This window comes from Chionomys nivalis, chromosome 7 (assembly GCF_950005125.1).
Source record: "Chionomys nivalis chromosome 7, mChiNiv1.1, whole genome shotgun sequence".
NCBI lineage: Eukaryota > Metazoa > Chordata > Mammalia > Rodentia > Cricetidae > Chionomys > Chionomys nivalis.
Window position 1 is genome coordinate 40783393 of NC_080092.1, and position 20402 is coordinate 40803794.

At 48.8% G+C, this 20402-nt stretch overlaps 1 protein-coding gene across 1 annotated transcript; it reads left to right on the plus strand.

Annotated features, from left to right (window-relative positions):
- The first annotated feature begins 2896 nt into the window (after positions 1 to 2896).
- On the plus strand, positions 2897 to 9032 carry LOC130878553 (putative butyrophilin-like protein 10). Its single transcript, XM_057776576.1, has 5 exons — positions 2897 to 2981; positions 3153 to 3506; positions 4223 to 4504; positions 7033 to 7215; positions 8306 to 9032. The coding sequence occupies exons 1-5, from the start codon at positions 2897 to 2899 to the stop codon at positions 8896 to 8898; spliced, it is 1497 nt and encodes a 498-aa protein (XP_057632559.1). The 3' UTR covers positions 8899 to 9032.
- Positions 9033 to 20402: the final 11370 nt, after the last annotated feature.

Here is a 20402-nt window from a genome sequence, read left to right on the forward strand (position 1 = left end):
GTGGGTGAGCACTGGATCTGCCTCCTGCAGGCCTGGGGGCAGCAGCCGCCAACCTGCTAGAGTGTGGATGGTGGATGCCTAAAATACCCGCATTTGAGAGGTGGTCTTAGGAGGATTAGAAAAAACCGCTTTTAAAAAAACTTTTAAAAAGGTCGGGCGGTGGTGGCGCACGCCTTTAATCCCAGCACTCGGGAGACAGAGGCAGGCGGATCTCTGGGAGTTCGAGGCCAGCCTGGTCTACAAGAGCTAGTTCCGGGACAGGCACCAAAGCTACAGAGAAACCCTGTCTAGAAAAAAACAAAACAAAAAACAAAAAAAAAAAAAAAAAACTTTTAAAAATGAAGATAATAATGAAATAACTGGTATAATAAAGTTACGCATAGATATGAGGAACCTGTGATGTTTTGATAATGTGCATGCATACGTGTAGCATCTAAATCAGGACAAACATCTATCTCCTCAAACGTTTGTCATAACTCTTTTTAAAAGGACATTTTAGTATTATAGATTATGTGTATGTGTGGGTGAGTGCCAGTATCCACAGAGGCCAGAAGTGTTGGATCCCAGGGGGCTGGAGTTACAGGCAGCTGCGAGCCACCCACCATGAATCCTAGGAGCCTCACTTGGATCTCCTGGAGGAGCAAAGAGTCCGCTCAACCACTGAGCCTTCTGTCCAGCCCTTATCCTACTGCAGCTGTCTGTAAGCAGCATGGTCTTCTGAGCCTTAGCAGACCAGAGCATCTTGCTACTACTTAACTCAGCATCTGTTGATCGCTGCTGTCGCTCCCCTTCTGGCCTCACACTCTGCTCACACCCGTCTACTCTCAGCTTCTCTGAGATCAACATTTCAGCTTCCAGGTATGAGCAGGATAGTGCCGTACTCATCTTTCTGTGCCTAACTCATTTTACTTAAAATAATAATCTCCAGTTCTGTCCATACGGCTGCAAACGGCAGACTTCACTCCCTTCTGTGGGTGCAGAGTTCCCTGCTGCCTGTCCATTCCTCCTTCAATGGAGCGGGTCTGTTTTAATTTTTCTGGGCTATCGAGAGCAGGACTTCAGGGAATGTGGAGTGTGCCTGTCATTTTTACATACTGGTGTAATCTCCTCTTCCCAGTGGTGGGAAGCTTCAGATGGTAGCTTTAGTTCTGATTCTTTGTGAGATCTCGGTACTCCCTCATGACCACTCAGGAATTCACTCTAGATTTGTACAGTTTAGGGCCTCCTTCCTGAGTTACGGGGATCAGTAAGATGAGCTTCAGGTGGCCTTGTTGCCTGGCTAGCACAGCTCACGCTTTCACGCAGTACCTCCTTTGTTCGCACCTAAAATCACGTGTTTTTCAGAGTGTTTTCCAAGGAGGTGTGTCGGGAAGGATTTGGTGCTGGACTTTCTCAATAGTCCCAGGCCTAGAGCGCCTAAGTCTCCCTCACCACCTGCTGGATTAAAAGGAGCGGTCCTTTCTGCTCAGGGCAAGTAAGTGCCCAGCCTGGCAGCTAGCTCTTTTCTTACCTTACGCTTGCAAGGCCATCAAACCTTTATTTAAGTCAATAATAAAGAAGAGTTGGACAAATAGAGCCTGGCCCAGTACCTCGCTCAAGAGACAAGGGTAAGGTGTGAGTACCTGAGCGACCAGGAGCACACTGTGATGGGGGACAGGGAAGGGATGAGGGAGGGTTTGGCTGGGTTCTGGATAGGAGTCTCTACTGCCAAGGCCAGAATCAGGCTACTTTCAATGTCAACGTCACAATGTCCGCAAAGGCAGTGGAGCCAGTGTGGCTGCTCTGCAGGTCTCAGTAACCAGAGCATTTTATCTGAATTCCCCAGCACCTACAACTGGCTGGGATCCCAGCACCGACACCTATGCCCTCCCCTTGGGCTCCTGGTGGCCCCAACCTGGCCCAGCTGCCACCCTCCTACTGGCCACCTCCCCTCATCTCCATGCCTCCTCTTATCCCCTGTTACCAGTGCTTTATCTTCTGTGCTCAGCACAGCTGGCCGTGCCCCTTAGGAAGATTCTTTTTTCTCTGATGCAACTTCCCTAAAGGTAAGAGCTGGTTATTTTCTGACGGCAGCAACGGGACTCAACAGAAGCTGGTATGCTTGTCTATTCTTCTGTTTCTAGGCTCTCCTCTTCTGTCACCACTGGGAGACAGACACCTAGGCTCATTTGGACTGTGCCCTGTCTGGAGTTTTCAGGGAACCAACCTAATTCCCTCAAAATCCTCAGAAGCCATCCTGGAAAGCAGGCAGCAGGGTCAGAGGTAGGTGAATGTTTTCTTCTTTAATGGCACTCCTCAGTGTTTTAGTCTGGACCTCTCTCTATACTCAGTGGGCAGGGAGACACCTCGGCTGTCCGAGTATGCAAAACATACAAGAGCTCTTGGCAACGTGGCATACTAGATATGAAGGGCAAGCTAAGGCTGTGCCAGGAAGGATCTCTTAGGCTGGTCGCTCTGTTCCCAAAAGTTACTCTCTAAATGGATTATACTAACTACCCTAAATTACTGAGTTCTGAGGGGTGCCCATCCCTGCCAAGGAGGGAACTGTGCCCTCTACTCCCAGCTGGAGAAGTTTTCTCAGGGTAATTGACCAGTTGAGGGTGTCACAGGGTCCTGATGACCCGAGATTCCCTGTTGGAGCTGGTTTTTCTCCATGTGCCCACAAAGGGCGGGAGCTCGCATAAAACCCCTCCCGCAAGCGTAGGTGGTAAACTGCACACATAGGGCCAACTGCGTAATTCTGTGGGAAACGACATTGTTTCTACGACTAAGAACTCACGTGGCGTGTGAATAAGCCGCTTTGTCTCCTAAGCTGTTTTTCCTTGCTCCTGTTAAACTCCTAGCTTCTCTTTCACCATGGCTGAGGTGTGCCTAATCCTGTGTGTCCCCAGTAGGGATGGCAAGGCCGCACCATGGAGATGGAACTCTGTCAAGCTTCTTGGTCACCTTCATCTTCTTGCAGTTCCTGCCTGCTGGGAACGGTAGGACAACAGCCCCTTCCTGACCCTAGGGGTGCCCAGGGTCAAACTGAGGCCTCCAACAGAAGCTCCCGACTAACGGAGCCCCCATACCCTCAAAGAGGAAATGGGTATAGGGGGAGTACCTGTCTCCTGCCTGTGATTTAACCTAGCCCTTCTATTTGCATCTCTAAGGGAAATCAGATTTCCGTGTCCTTGGACCTCCTGAGCCACTTCTGGCCATAGCTGGGCAAGACAAAGAGTTGCCTTGCAAACTGTCACCCAGCATCAGTGCCGAGGGCATGGAGCTGAGGTGGTACAGGGACCAGCCCTCGCCAGCTGTGCATGTACACCAGAACGGAGATGATGTGTATGAAGAGCAGATGGTGGAATATAGGGGAAGGACCACATTCATCGGCGACCGCATGGTCCGAGGAGAGGCCACTGTGAGGATACACAACGTCACCATGTTTGATAACGGGACTTATCACTGCATCTTCAGGGAGCACACATCCCACAACCAGGCCACCCTGTGGTTGAAGGTGGCAGGTGAGGGCTGTGTGGGTCTTTCGTTCTGCTGGGGAGCCTCTCTCAGCAACAACCACCATGCCAGACCTCCAGGGCCCTGAGCCCCAAAGCTGGAGAGGCTTGGTGACACCTCCTCCCGGGCAAAACTCTCTTCCCACAGAACGCTGTTTCCCCATCTGCCTCCCTTTCATCACACACCCTAGGAGCAGAAAGGGAGCACAGATGTGAGGGGAGGGGGGTCAAGACACAAAACAACTGGGAGGCGGAAAGACACGGAGCCTGCGGCAGAGAGTCAGAGAGAGGCAGCGAGAAGCAAGAAGCAGATTGAGAAATAAAGAAGAGAAAAACAGAGGGAAGTCAGGAACACAGAGAACAAAGAGAAACCTGAAGAGAGACAGAGAGGGAGAAGCTGAAACACATTGGGGATGAAACAGAAAAAGAGAGTGAGATTATTTGGGGGTATGGAGAAGTTTCCCTAGGTTAACAGAATTTGTTATTTGTGGTCAGACAGACCCCAGTTCCTTCCTTGTCCCCACATTCAGTGGGAAACTTTGTTTTTCTCCTTAAATCTCCCGTTTCACTTGACTGTTTTATTTGGAAACACAGTGCCGCCTTAGTGGTGTTAACTACAAATAGGTGGTCCAGGGAGAGTCATAGAACCTACTAACACCTACAAGATATCCCCTCCCCCTTGGAAGCCACTAGCTACAGGGTCTGAGCCGATGTTCTTTCTTCAGGGCTGGGCTCATCACCCGTTATCCACGTGACTGACACCCAGGACAAAAGCATCCGGGCAGAGTGCACCTCAGCAGGCTGGTTCCCAGAGCCCAAGGTGGAGTGGCTGGACCTCAGAGGACAGCCAGTGCCCGCTGAAACTCACTTCTCACCCTCTGCCAGCACTGGCCTCTTGACTGTGGTATCCATGGTAACTATCCAGGAAAGGACTGTGGAGGGTCTGACTTGCTCCATCTCTAACCCCCTCTTCCCTGAGAAGAAGGTGGCTGAGACTTACCTGCCTGGTGAGTACCTGTTCAGTTCTGCCACCAAAGCCACTAGAACGGGAGTCCAGGCGCTGGGTGCCAGGGATGTATGGAGAGAGCTGTAGGGGCAGAGCCAGAGAAGCCCCTGCCTGCAGCCTGGCCAAGGGGGTCACGGGAATGTTGGTTTCCAAAATGAAGTGGTAATGGGGTTGTAGGGAGATCCAGCAGGGAAGCAAGAATGGTGCATCCTGATGTTGGTGTTGCTATTGTTGCTCTAAGAATTTTTTTTTTAAAGAGAAGTTTTAGTTCATGGCAAATCTAACCAGAAAGTACATAGATTTTCTTTTCTTTAAAAATAGCTATTTATTTCCTTTGTTTTATGTGTGTGAGTGTTTTACCGATTGCATGAGTATGAGTGTACTGCCCTTGGAACTGGAGTTACAGATGGTTGTGAGCCGCCATGTGGGTGCTGGAACGGGACCTGGGTCCTCCGGAAGGGCAGGCACACTCTTAACCACTGAAATGTCTCTCCAGTCCCTGGATTTTCTACATCCCTCATCTCACAGTCATAACTCCCCAGGTATAAAAACCCAGAAGGGGAATAGCACGGCGATGAACAGGCAGAGGCCCACCAGGGTCAGCAAGAACATGGGACCCAGCCGTGCTGGGTGCTCAGAGGGGTACACACAGGACAAAGACATCCGTTCACCAACACTGCATCACCAGCACCGCATCACCAGCATTGTATCACCAACACTGTATCACCAGCACCGCATCACTAGCACTGTATCACCAGCACTGCATCACCAGCACCGCATCACTATCACTGCATCACCAGCACTGCATCACCAGCACTACATCACCAACACTGTATCACCAGCACCGCATCGCTATCACTACATCACCCAGCATTGTATCATCAGCACTGCATCACCAGCACTGTATCACCAGCACTGCATCATCACCAGCACCGCATCACCAGCACCGCATCACTATCACTGCATCACCATCACTGCATCACCAGTACTGCATCACCAGCACTGCATGCTGCCTCAAGCCCTCTCCCCCCTCTATCCACACTCTGTCTTCCAACTTATGCCTGGAGACCCCTGACCTTTTTTTCTTCTTCAAATGGTTTTGACTTTCCCTAGTGTTTTATAGTTGAAATCACACCAAATCCATTTTTATCAGACTGGCTTCTTTTAGTTAGTAACATGTATTTAAGAGTTTTCTGTGACTTTCCTGGTGTCTTAGTTACTGTTCTATTGCTGTGAGGAGACACCATGACCAAGGCACCTTAGAGGGAAAAAAAGCATCTAGTTGGGAGTTTGCTTACCATTCCAGAGGGTGAGTCCTTTATCATCATGGTGGGGACCATGGTGGCAGGCAGGCAGGCAGGCATAGTGCTGGAGAAGTAGCTGAGAACTCACATCTGATCCTTAAGTTACAGGCTGAAAGACACACTAGGCGTAGTGTGGGCTTTTGCAAGCCTCAGCCCACTCCCAGCAACACTCCTCCAGAAAGGCCACATCTCCTAATTGTTCCCAAACAGTTCCACTAACTGGGAACCAAACATTCAAACATAGAATCCTACTGGAGTCATTCTCATTCAAACTGCCACACTTAAACAATCATTTATTTTAAAGCAATAAACTTATTAATAAATTAACTGTGGTCTATCCAGACAGTTGATTTATCTATTTATCTACTAAGGGCTATGTTTAGCTTTCCATTCAAAGTTTATTTCTTTATAAGCTTATTTTTGTTTTGTTTTTGTTGTTTTGTTTTGTTTTGACTTTTTGAAAAAGGATATCACTAGCTGGTCTTGAACTCACAGAGATCTGCCTGCCTCTGTTTCCCAAGTGCTAGAATTAAAGGCGTGCGCCGCCATACCTGGCAAAAGTCTTATTTCCGAGCATTGTTAAACTTACAGCTTAAGTCTGCAGAAATGATAAGTCTCTGCATCAGTTACACAGACTCACACTTTGATGGACTTCTTTTTTCTACAAATAGCAAACCTAAAATCTATATCTTACCCATATGGCCATGCATATACAACTTCCTCAGTCCATTCTGCCTCAGCTCATGCCATGCGTTGTCCTGTGCTCATGGGCCTCGGACAAGCATGTATTATTAGCAGTCCCAGACAGACAATGGAAGCCACGGGCGGGGTGGGCAGGGTCTGGGTCTGGGGAGGGCTGCTCCACAGTTCATAGATCTTCTCGCAGTGTCCTCATGTGGAGGAAGGGCCAGGACCTCTCTGAGAGACTTTTTATAAAGGCATTGGTCCTGCTAATGAGGCCCCACCCTCAGGACTTCCCCATCTCTCACAGCCCACCCGCGCCATCGTCTAAGAGGCTGGAATTTCAGTTTGGGGGACACATATGCAGGCTATATAGCACTGTGTATCAGAAGACGTCTCATTTTTTCGGAACCCTTTTTAGAAAGGTCTGTGAACACTGTGTCCCTTGAATCTGGAATATTGTAGTGTGTGTGTGTGTGTGTGTGTGTGTGTGCAACAAAGACAGTCCACTCATGTTTTTCTTGATGCCCTGGAATCTTCTTAGCCCCCCTGTTCAGAAGACCTCCTTCCACGGAGAAGGGACCCGTTCTACCTCTGATCCTCACGGCACTGGGGCTTGTCACAGCAGCAATTGCCTGTGCCTTCGGGAGATCGCACAAAGAGGATAAGAGTGAGGAGGAAGAAGTCGCAGATCCGGGAGCCGGTGCTGAGGCTGAGCCCTTCCATGGTGAGTGGGTCCTGACCCTCACACCAGAGACCTAGATGCCATGCTGTGGTCTGAGGCTTTGTCTTTGTGCCATCCAACACAGCGGGAACGGAATGACTAGTGGGGGTTTCAACTCTGGAATTTTCTGACTACCACCCACCCAGAGGAAACCCTTCATCCCTGAGATCCCTTGGTGGGTTATTCCTCACAAGATAATTCTGAGCAGTCTACAGGGCCTCCTTCTGGAAAACGGATAGACAGGAGCTTCAAGTTTGGGCTTGTCGTTTTTCCATCACCGGAACAAAATGCCCGAGGCTCGGTCATGTATAAAGGAATGTTTATTTAGCTCACGTTTGGGGGCTGAAATGTCCAACATCAGGTGGTCCATGTGGTGAGGGCTCCTTTGCTGTGTCAAATCATGGTATAGATAGCAAGACAGAAAAAAACAAGGGATTTGGAGATCAGGGTCACATGGGAATAGCCAGGGTCTCCAGAGAACTAAAGGATGTTCCAATAAGGCATTACCTTGGATGAGATTCCACCCCTTAAAAGTTTCCCCACCGCTGGCCAGTGATGGTGCACGCCTTTAATCCCAGCACGCGGGAGACAGAGGCAGGTGGATCTCTGTGAGTTGAAGGCCAGCCTGGTCTACAGAGTGAGTTCCAGGACTGGCTTTGTAGCTACTGGGAAACCCTGTCTCGAAAAACAAAACAAAACAAAATCCCCCCCCCCCCACTCCACTATTCACACTGAGGACCCGGCTTTGAGGACATATGGCAACCACACGCAACCCACAGAAAAGCCTGCATCTGGAGTACTGGCTGTGAGATGTGGGTGTGAGTTCCAAGCTCTCTGTCTGCTGGTGGTGGTCTCTGTCGTCTCTCAGTCTCTCTTCCACAGAGTTTAGTCCCCTGGGAGCTGTCCTAGGCTATGCTCACACCTGCCTCTCTCACTGCCTGGGGGAATAACAAAATCAGTTTAAATGGGGCCGGTAACAGATTTATAGAAGTGGAGGGGAAACCTTCAAGTAGGAGACAAACCTTAGATCCCTCATCCAAGCGGGGCCAAGATGGCAAACGTCCCCACATCTGACACTTTCCTCTCTCCACAGCCAGCCTGTCCCTGGACCCTGAAACTGCAAGTCCCAAACTCATAGTGTCTGAGGATCAGAAAAGTGTGAAGCGGTTGCTGTTTGACCAGGACCCGTCTCCCAGTTCCCAAAGATTTGACCAGGACCCCTGCATCCTGGCCCGAGAGCGGTTTGATGCAGGAAGACATTACTGGGAAGTGGAGGTCGGGGACAGGAGGGCCTGGATTCTGGGTGTGTGTCTCGAGAGTTTGGGACGAGAAGGTAGGATCCCCAAGTCCCCTCAGCATGGTCTCTGGGCACTGGAGCTTTACAAGAAGAAACTCCAGGCCCTCTCCTACCCCAGGACTCGCCTGTCTCCTCCACAACCCCTCCGGCGTGTGGGCATCTCCTTAGACTTTGAGGCAGGAGAAATCTCCTTTCGCAATGCGGCCAACGGCTCCCTGATCTATGTGTTCTCTGGGCTGTCTTTTTCTGGTCCCTTACAGCCATTTTTCTGCCTCTGGACCCATGACCCCAGACCCCTGACCATCTGCTCAGTGATCAGAGAGACCGAAGAAGACACAGAATCCTCTGGAGGTCCTTGCCCTCCCCGGGGACTCCTGGGACATCCTTAAGAGAGAGAGGCTCCTGCCTTCTTACCACCCTGGCTCTTGGTATTATTTATTGCATTCCCGTGTGAATATATGGCAAGACACCAGGGGCTGGATATGCTGCCTCTGCCAAATTTCTTTGCTGAATGCTGAGCGCCTCCCCCACCCCACCCAGGATTTCTGAAGATGTTGTCATTTTGAGATGAGGCATTGAAAGAGATTAAGGTTAAAGGGAAGTCCTTGATGTACCTTAACCCCACAAACCTGCTATTCTTGTTAAGAGGAGAAATCTGGACACACACATACCCTGTGGGGAATCAGAGAGGTTCCATTCACTAGCCCAGGAGACCAGCAATGTCTCAGAATTCATGCTTCTGGGACTTAGAAAGTGGTTCCTGCGGAGTGAAAATCACGTGGCTCTCCTGTGCTGAGGTCCTTTGTCTTGGCTGCCGACCCTCAGTGAGGAAAACGACACAATAAGAATAACTGGGGTTGTCCAGCTCAGTGGTGGCTGTGCTGCGGCTGCTCCATAACTGGGTCTTGCCCTCTTCTTACTCTCCCTCTATCCTGTTCGTTTTTCTTTTCCTTCCTCCCTGCTTTCCTCTCCCTTCTCGTCTTCTCTTTCTTCCTATTAAATGTTGTTTATTTCTGATGATGGTAATGGTGATGATGATGATGATGATGATGATGATGATGATGATGATAGGGTGTGTGGGTGTGTGTGCACACACGGACATTAAGTGCAGTGTCTACGGAGGCCAAAAGCAGCATCTGATCCCCTAGAACTCTAGTTAACAGAGGTTGTGAGGTGACAGGTGAGGGTACTGGGAACAAAACCCAGGTTTTCTGCAAGAGCAGCCTGGGCTCTTAGTCATTGAACTGTCTCTCCAGCCCCCCCCCCTTCTCTCTCTTTTCTCACTCCGCCAATCTCTTTCTACCTTAAATCCTCTTCTCTCCCTCACTATGGCAGACTAGTTCAAACGGCACAGAGGCAAAGATCTCAAGATTCCTAAGGCTTTGGTCAAAGTTCAATGAGGACAGAAACCACAAAAGTGTTGACAGAGAAAGCAGACTCGAAGTGGGTGTTGATGGACGCTGAGAACACAGGAGACAAAACTAGACCATGGAACCAGCTCTCAGCTACCTGAGAGTCTTCCACTCTGAGACTGGGGAGTGGGGCGCTGCTGCATGGTGCTTGCTCCATGGGTGCCAAGAAAATGCAGTCTGCCCGGTGCCGTGAGGCTGCAGGCCCCAAGAGAAACAGAGTCACACTGTCCCAAGACGCAACACTTCCTCTTGCTGCTCATTACAGTTTCCAGCGGGGGTCTGTTGGTGGGATCTCTGTGGTGTTCAGGACCCCTCCAGGGGGAATGGGGCTTAAGGTTAAGTGCTCTGGCCTAAAAGCCATTAAGGACTTGCCCCTCCATGTTCTGGAGACTAGAAATTGAACTGAAGTGTGGGCAGGGTTGGCTTCTCTGGGAAGTATTGGAAAATCTACTCCAGGCCTCCCTCCCGGTGTGGGGTAGAGTCCAGCCCCCCTTGGCTGGCATGAGCACCAGGGCAAATGCTGGTGTTGTCATTGTATGGCCAGTTCCTCTCTGCGTTTCTCCCTAAAAATCTTTCTCTTGGATACGCTTCTCCAGCCCAGAGCCCACTTTAACACAGGCTGACCCCACCCTGAGGTTGGTAACTTGATTGCATCTGCGAAGACACTTTCTCCAGATGACCCCAGTCACAGTTATGCCCGCATATCTGTGGGGGGGAGGGCACTCAACCTACCATAGTGGGTCGGAGTTGAAGGGCACTGCCAAGTGGTGGACACACCCTTTTGCACTGGAATGCCGCCTCAGAATGAGATCATTGTCTGTAAGGGCTGTAGCAGTTATACAAGCTTCAGAGACAAGGTCCTCAGACACAGATGAAGAATGCCTAGGGTTTTGGGTTCACGGTTGAGAGCACAGCTGTGGTTAGTCTATGGAGTAGCAAGGAAGTGTCACAAGCACAGGTGGCCCTGAGCTGGGCTTTGGAGAGAGGCTGGCATTTGTATGGGAAGAAATGGGAGAAGAGAGGGACTCAATGAAAGAGCCCTGTCCTTGTCACCTGTACATTATTTTCAACCTTGGGGTGATAATGTTTTTATTTTTTTCCTTCTTTGTTCATTGGTGTGATACTTATATGTAACAAATTTGCTAATTAAAACAATTTATATGTAGACCAGAGATCCACCTGCCTCTGCCTCCTGAGTGCTGGGTTAAAGGCATGTGACACCACTGCCCAGCTAGTTTTTATTTTTGTTTTTTAAGATTTATCTATATATTTTACATATATAGGTGTTTTGTCTGAATGTACGTGTGCACACCAGAAAGTGGTCCCTGCCTTTAATTCCAGCACTTGGGAGCCAAAGGCAGGCAGATACCTGAGTTTGAGGCCAGTCTGGTCTAAGAGTGAGTTCCAGGACAGCCAGGGCTACACAGGGAAACCATGTCTTGTAAAAACAAAAATATGTCTGTCTTCATGTGTGTTTGTGTGTGTGTGTATGTGTGAGTGTGTGTCTGGTGTGAATGTGTATGTGTCCATATGTGTGTGTCTATATGTGTTTGTGTGTGACGTGTATATCTGTGTGTATGTCTGGTGTGTGTGTGTGTACCTTCAGAGAGCAGACTAGAGCACTGAATCCCTTGGAGCTGTAGTCAAGGCATTTGTGAGCTGCCCAACGTGGGTGCTGAAATCAGCACTCCTGTTCCTATGATGGAGCATCAGGTCCTTTTAATTGCTGACCCCCCTCCCACCCGCGAGCTTTCTTGTTTGAAGGGTGCAGCATGGTGAACAGTGGTCAAAGTGTACACTCATGTAGCAGCACCATCAAGAGGTCAAGTCCCCTGGACTTGTGGGAACCCCATCCCCACCATGACTCTACTGCAGGCAGCCACTGATCTGTGAAGTTTTTTATTTTGTTTTGATTTCCCCTCTCTCATTCTTGGACTTAATTTGAAGTCAGTTTGTTTAAATTGTGGAATACTACTGAAAACATTGAGTTGAGAACCTTCATTTTTTTGGCTTTCTATTTGGCACCTCTATGAGATGAACCCTTTCACCCTGTTCTGGAATTTAAAATAAATGGAATCATACTACCATTTTCTTGTCTCCTTTACTTCTGTGTTAGTCCATTCCCTGTTGTCATGACAACATACCTGTTGCTGGGAAACACATTTCTTAGCTGACACTTTTGGGGAGCACATTACCTGACAAACCCCAAGTGACTACCCCTTTTCACCATCCAATTGGCAGCTTCTCTCTCCTCTCCTGTCCTGGTTTCACTGTCAACTTGACACAGCTAGAGTCACTAAGGGAAGAGGGACACCAGAGGAGCTGCTTCCATCGGATTGCCTGTGGGCAAGACCGTAGAGCAGTGGCTCTCAACCTTCCTAACGCTGTGACCCCTTAATACAGTTCCTCACTTTGTGGTGACCCCAACCATAACATTATTCCGTCACTGCTTTATACCTTTAATTTTGCTACTGTTATGAATCGTAATGTAAATATCTGATACGTAGAATATCTGATATGTGACCCCAGAGGAGTCAAGACCCACAGGCTGAGAACCATTGTTGAGACCCATTTGTACTGATGTTCGTGGGAGGGCCCAGTGGGTGATGCCACACCTGAGCAGGCGGTCCTAGGTGCCCTGAGAAAGCAGGCTGAGCTTCAGTCCCTGTCTCCAGGTTTCTGCCCTAGTTTCTCTTCCCGATGAGCCATCTTTTCCTCCTCAGGCTGCTTTTGGTCATGATATTGTCACGACTCTAGGAAAGCAAACGACAACTTCTAAATTCCCCAACACCAGCTGTGCCTGTTTGAATGAGAAACGCCCCACTGAACTCTCGGTACCCGGTTGATGGTGTTGAGAAGATTGAGGCAGTGGGTCCTTAAGGGAAGAAGTATATTTTTAGGGGGCGGAGTTTGAGGGTTTACAGCCTCAACCCACTTCCAGCTTGTCCTCACTGCTTCCACTGTGTGGTTGAAAAGGGATCTGTCCGCCTATTCGCTTCCTGCTCCAGCTGCCGGCTGCCAAGCCTCCCCTGCCATCATGGACAGTTCCTCTGAAACCCTTAGCCCAGATCAACTTCCTTCCTAAGTTTATCCTGGTCAGATACTTTATCGCAGGAACTGGAAAGATTCAGAAGAAGCTGAACTTCCTGCTTTGTGCTGATTTTTTGTGAGACGGGAAATCCAGGCTGGACTGGAACTTGGCTTCTGCCTCAGCCTCGGGAGTGCCAGTATTAGTTTAGACTGAGCTTTGTGCTCACGATTTCCTGCCTGCTGCCCCTTGCTCCAGTGAGGCTCTCAGCCGACTGATTGCTGGCCATCCACACTGGTGAGCAGGGTTCTTCTTTACCCACTGATAATTTCTTCAGTGCACTGTCATGGAGACTGACAGAAGCATCACTTTGCCCAACCCTGCTGATGCATTTACCACCAAGGCTGGTTCACCCAGGCTTCATGAAAAGGTAGGAACATGTCTCTAGATGCTGGTGAGCAATTCCAGGGAATCCTGTGGAACCGTCTGACTTGAACATTCCTCTATCCTGCCACTATGAAGCCCTTCCCCATCTCACTCCCCTATTCTCCCTTAATTACAGTGTGTGTGTGTGTGTGTGTGTGTGTGTGTGTGTGTGTGCGCGCATGCTCTAAATCGCACGCATGTGCACCGTGGCACACATGAAGGTCAGAGGACAAGTTGGTTCTCTCCTTCCACAACACGAGTTCTGGAGACCGCACCCACTCAAGTAGTCAGGCTCGGAGGCACATGATTTTCCTGCTGAGCTTCTCAACAGCCTCCCATTCTCCCTTTAAAATGCCTAGTGATTCTGTACAAGTCTAAGTAGAGCTCAGGTCCCCAAGAGCCCTTCCCCACTGGAATGTCGCCTTTCTGCGTAAGACCTGCTCTTACCCTTCACTGTCTAGTTTAATCACAGACAAAGGAAAACAGGAAGTGAGCACCATTCAGCCCACATTTTAGGAGTTGCTCCTTGATCTTCTGGCCCCACCCCTGCATGCTCATGGTGTTTCATTGCACCCTTTCATGTCCCCATGATATATTTGCATGGGAGGCAACTGCGTGAGGAAGATGCTAAAAGATTTTCTCATTCTTGGGAGAACCATGAGTAAAACTATGGTAAGCTGGGGAAAGCATGAGTTTAAAGAACCAAGGATGGGCTGCCCAGATGGCTCAGTGGGTAAAGGTTCTTGCCACTGAACCTGATGACCTAAGTTTAATGTCTGGGACCCGTGTCAAGGAAGGAGAGAACTCACCCCCAAGAGTTTTCCTCTGATCTCTACATGCTTGCCGTGGTGCATGCATCCCCAAAACAATGCAATACAAAATTAAGATTGAAGGACGTCTTCTTGGTTGTTGGTGTGATCTACAGAATTACTCACCTAGCCAAACTTCATAAACTTTTCTGTTAATGAAAGGTCTGAGGCTGGAGAGATGGCTCAGAGGTTAAGAGCATTGACTGTTTGCTCTTCCAGAGGTTCTGAGTTCAATTCCCAGCAACCACATGGTGGCTCACAACCATCTGTGATGAGATCAGGTGCCCTCTTCTGGTCAGCAAGCATACATACAGACAGAACACTGTATACATAATTAATAAATAAATCTTTTTTTTTTTTAAAAAAAAAGGAAGGTCTGACAGGAGGAGAAATATTCAAAGTTATTTTAAATATTGTTGAAATATATATATATAAACACATTTTGTTATTTTTGTTTATATATATCTATATCCACCATCCAGGCTGTATTTTTTTTTCTGTTATCACCAACTCATTGAGCTACGAGGTTTGTGTACCATGTACATGTAGTGCTCACAGAGGCCAGAAGAGGGCGCTGTATCCCCCAGAGCTGGAGTTACAGACTCCAACTGTTGTGAGCCACCGTGTTGAGTGTGGCAAACCAAACCCTGGACCTCTGGAAGAGCAGTCAGTGCTCTTAACCGCTAAACCATCTCTTCAGAGCCCAGCTATGACCCACATTTATGAGTAAATTATCAACCAAAGTTAAAAATATTCTCAAAAATAATGGCCACAGTTTACATGGAAATATAAAATTGAGGTTTCTATAGCACCTGTAGGGACTTTAGGTGAGGGTGAAAAACAGCAGGCTGTAAAAACTGGAAGGGCTTGCTTGCCGCAGTCTGTCTCACAATCTTCCTGAAGTTCTGTAAATGGATAAAAATGGGCTAAAACTCAGATCCTTAATCAAGAGTAAGTATCAGTATTCGTACGCATAGCAAAGTGTCTGCCACGTTTGTTTTTTCCTAATGTAGATGTAAATAAAACAGCAATGGAGACACGGTAGTATAATTTTCCCCAAGGAAGGCACCAGATCGAAAGGGCAGTGTTCAGCCAAGCACTTGTGGGGCCTAGACAGTTACCTTTTCTCTTTGGTGGAAGCTGGACAGTTAACATAGGACTCAACCAGGGAACCGGTCCCTACTGAGATCTGCCTGCCTTGGCCAAGATGGTGAATTGTCATTGTGCTTTCAGGTCTTGTTGCTTATTTGTTTTGTTTGGGGTCAGGCAACTTGGGCTCAAGTCGTGAGGTCATGACAGACCACATTGTATATCCATAGGTAACCCGGGAGGAAAACCTCAAGTAGGGTGTGGCTTTAGTCCCTGAGGCCCCTACACCTGGGAAGTGTGTAGCTGGGCAGACGGTTGGACGTTGGCCTTGAAAACTAGTCAAAGACAAACCCAAACGTCGATTAAAAGTATACCTTTTCAAATTATTGCATGATGTGTATTCGACGTGTATCAACAGTCAGGAGCAGAACTAATTTTGAAGTACTCGGGAGCTATATCGAGTGTGCAGATGAGTAGGTGCTGGGATTGAAAAGTTAATAAATACAGCTTGACAAGAACAGCAGAGGCGGCGGCGGAGGGGGAGCCACACAATTAGTTGGCTTGTCACTGTCAACATCTCAATACGATTTTTTAAAATTAGATTGATCCAGGACAGGCTCCAAAGCTACAGAGAAACCCTGTCTCGAAAAACCAAAATAAATAAATAAATAAATAAGATTGAGACAGGGTCTCACTTTATAGCACTGCTGACCTAAGTACCGGGGTCAAAGCTAGGGGCAGTGCCTCCCACCTGAATCATCAAGAGACCTGAACCTGTTTAGAATCCAAGAACTGTTTGAAGGAACCCCAGTTGTTTTGTTTCAGACAAATCTCTCTAGCAGGTCGCACAGTTATACCTCCGCCAGGCCACCAGGGGGAGATTCCCCACTCTGGCCCAGGTAAAAATGGCTTTAGGGTCAGGAGTCCATTAAGCTACCCAGCCATTCCGGTTGGCTCTGAAAAGAGCCTTTGGTATTCACCGAAGGGTCCTGAGGGTGGACAAGGCCTCCGTGCCCGCGTACATCCTTGCATTGCTGAATGCCGCGTTAGGCACTGTCTTGCGCGGTGATCAGCTCCAAGGCTCACGGACCTCGCACCTCGGAGCTGGAGGTGATTGTAGGGGCAGAACCGCTGCAACACCTGAGTTACCAGAGCCCTGAGCGCGTCGGGGAAATGGGGTGGAGAGGGAGTCGAGCAAGATGCTTGTGGTCCACGTAGGTGGAAACAGATGCAGGAAGCAGACCACCAGACATGAATAAACAGCTTATAGCATAACTATCTGGCTCTAACGGCCGGCTCCTCCGGCAACCCGAAAGTCCCATTGGCTACTCTGTGGTTTGTCCAATCAGAAGAGCCCAAGAAGTCACCTCATTTGCATATGACCTTGATTTTATAAGAGTGATGCTTTGCACGCGTTTTTCTCAGGTACCTGTTTCCTCAGTAATCCGTTTTTCCGGGTTGGAGACAGGTGATTTTTCTTCTTTGCCAGGATACAGAGCTGTCCACAGGGGAGGGGGTGCCCCTGTCCTCAAGATACCTAATAAGAATTAGGAATGTATCTACAAGACCCACGGGGCAGGGTGGGGGAGACGACCTGTGTCTAGGAAAGGAAAAGCCAGCCTTTGCAACTGATGGGAAGGCATGACCCTTCATGATGGACGGAGCATGGTATTGGCCTTGGCTCTGTAATCAGAGGCCACCATACACCCCTGAAACCCCTCCCTCAGGCCAGAAACCTGAAAGCCTCTCTGCACTTTCAGCTTTCTGGGGACGAGTTCATAGTGAAAACAAGACAGGGCAGCATATCCCGAGAGTTGCTCATGTCCTTTAGGACTGAGGTCTAAGGACAAGAAATGGAATTTTAGAACCTAGTCGTCAGAACACCAGCCCCTATACTTATGAAAGTAACCACAGGAACTCAGATGCTGCCCCTGCAAAATGGGGAAAAAATACTTGTCTTGTGACAACCCACAGCTCTTATCAGATCCCAGCACGCCTGTCCAAGGGGCCCTAAAGTTGGCCTGCCCTTGCTCAGACCTCACCAGCTCCCAAAATGCAATCTTAATAAAACCAAAGAAACAGAACAAACAAAAAACCCGACTATTTGTTCTGTGAGAGTCTAAGCGTGGTTGGCCTGTGTACTGCATCAATGGTGGTGTTTTACTTGCTATTTTGCTTCTAAAGCTAGCAGTCTTGTCTGTCTCCTAGAAATTCCTTAACAGCACATTCTTTTTCATGAATGACAGTTTAACAGAGAATCTTTGTTCAACTCAATTATCTAAGTTAAACTTCTCTTATGGAAATAAAGCACCGCACGTGGGCATCAAGCGGCATAAAACCTGTGGAAGCCGCCCTGTCCTTGATTTTTAACAATCTTCTGGTTATTTGGGGTTTTCCGCTCTAGAAAACTAGGTGGGCATGAGAATGGGCTTTAAACTGACCTGCCTGGGGACAGCTGCCGCCAGTCCCCACTTCACTATGTAGCGATTAGGACAGGAGCCACAGCCAGTTTTCACTGACAAAGAAATGCCAGAGGTTTGGCCCAGACCCTCACAGAAGTCCCCAAAGGGAGTTAAAAACTTCATCTGCTGGAGAGGTGCTGCCAGAGAACCCCGGGATCAAGGCCCAACGAAATGACTTGCATGCTGGAATAGTCCGCCTGTTCATCTATGAACATGGCTCCACATCTAGGGATCCAACTGGTGGGGGGAAATACCAGAAACACACACACCAAACCCCTGACCTATAGTGTATTCTGTACTTTTGACCTCACCATTTCCTCTAGCCACTTAAAACTAGTTCACAGTATTGTTATACTCAACATGATAGTACTGTTTCCAAAATCCCAAGCAAGGTCTGAATGTGCCTTAAAACCTGGCCATTTTCCATCTGGGAAAGGTCCTAGCAAAAACAACAAAATTACTTTCTGCTGCTTCTCCCTGCTGTTGGTGTGTGAGTGGATGGTGGGGCAGGGAGGAGTGGTTCACAAGACTGTTCCACATAGCCATTAAACTAATGACAATCATCCTGCCTCAGCTTCCTGAGTGTGGCTTAAACAAAACACAACCAGGGTTTCACCATGTAGCTTTGCCTGGCCTGAAACTCACTCTGTGTAGAGCAGGCTGGCCTCAAACTCAGAGAGCTGCCTGCCTCTGCCTCCCAAGTGCTGGGACTAAAGGTGTGTGCCACCATGCTCAGTGTCTTTTGGAAGTTGGTATTCTCTTTATTCCCCACATCCCAAACTTGTGCATTTCCCATCCCACAAGCAACCACCCCTCCAGATTCCCCTGATGTCTAACATGGTCTCCCAGCAAATCCAACCTGGAGCCTGCGGATCAGGTGCAAAGGATACCTATGAAATCAATGCAGCCCACCACCAAACTGGACTTCTCTTTGTAGACAAGTGCAAAAAGATGGACATATCTTTACAGGCCGCATGGACACTTTAATTTAGCTGTTTTGTACTCACCATGGTACCTTGAAGCCCCACTCATGTGAAACATCCAGTTCATGTCTTCTGTCTCTGGCTCCACCCTCCAAGACTTTCCACGTCCCTAGCAAAGGAACCCCAGTGGCCTGCGTTGTAATGGTGTGGAAAGCAAAGTATACACTAACTTGAGGACCTGGGAAGGGATGTCCTTGGGTCACCATGCCTCAAAATCTGTCAAATTCTTTTTTTAAAAAATATTTATTTATTTATTATGTATATAATATTCTGTCTGCCTGTATGCCTGAAGGCCAGAAGAGGGCACCAGACCTCATTACAGATGGTTGTGAGCCACCATGTGGTTGCTGGGAATTGAACTCAGGACCTTTGGAAGAGCAGGCAATGCTCTTAACCTCCGAGACATCTCTCCAGCCCCCTGTCAAATTCTTGAGAGCTGACATCAACCCAGCAGTAGCGGCAGGGAGCAGAGCATGTCTTCTTTGGGATTCTGCCTTTAGGCTTCTGCTATGACACTCCTCCAATGGTGGCATTAGGAAGGTGAGACCTTAGGAGATAATATGGTAAAAAGGGTGGAGCTTCACAAATAGGATTAGTGCTCTATTAGGTACCCTAGAGACCTTTCATGTGTGTGCGTATTGTTTTGTTTTTAGAGACATGGTTTCTCTGTGTAGCCCTGGCTGTCCTGGAACCCACTCTGCAGACCAGGCTGACCTCGAACTCGAGAGCCACCTTTCATTCTTTCTTCCCTGTGAACGTACAGGAAGGACATCTATATGAACTAGAACTAGGAAGCAGGCCTCACCAGATAAGGAATCTGCCACCAGACCTGATTCAGCTCCCTCAACAGGGCAAGAGGACAAAGCTGGCCAGTGCCAGGAAGGACCCAGAGGGATCGCAGATTCCTCTCCAGTGAGGAGGCCAGTTAAGGATCTTGTGTGTTCTGGTGCTGAGGTGCTCAGAGGTTCAAATTCTGGAGGTGACCAGGGTTATGAAGGGCAGGGGGAAGCGTCCTACGTGCAGTCATTAGAGCGCTGTGGACTGAACGTGTGAATTCCAGGTTACTAACCGGCAAGCAGAGCTCTGGTGCAAACCTGAGGGGTGCTCAACTGAAGACTGCAGTTCACACATCTGCTGGCAGCCACAGGGGCAGGAGAGGGACGGTGTCTGAGACACAGGTGGACAGGCCACTGCCTGGCATTCTCTACCTGTCATTCCATTAGTCTAATTTCCATTTTTGTCATCAACAGAGATCACAAGTCTGTTGAAAAGGGGCACACTATTCAGGGCTACTGTTCTCACTGCCACCAGCACCTCTGCTCCTGCCTTCCTGTTCTTCCCTGGCACTCCGGAAGCTCTTCTGCCTGCAGGGAAGGTCCATCCTGGGCATCCATTCTGTTATCTTCCAGCCCTGGAGGCTTCTGCTCACCTGGCCAGCCCTTTGGCAGGACCCGGACAGGTGGGCTAAGCCAGAGTCCTGTGACATGATGCCTCTTGGCCCTTCTAGCCACTGATGGATTCTGCTTCCTGGATGCAATTCCCACAATCAACACTGGGTTCAAAGTGACACCTAACTTCTCTCCCTGACTGTCTCAGTGACGATCTGCTTATCTTGCTTTCACAAGTATCAAAGACCCTGGAAGCTGGTCAGGAGCGGAGATTAGCCACTGTGTGGACAGAGACT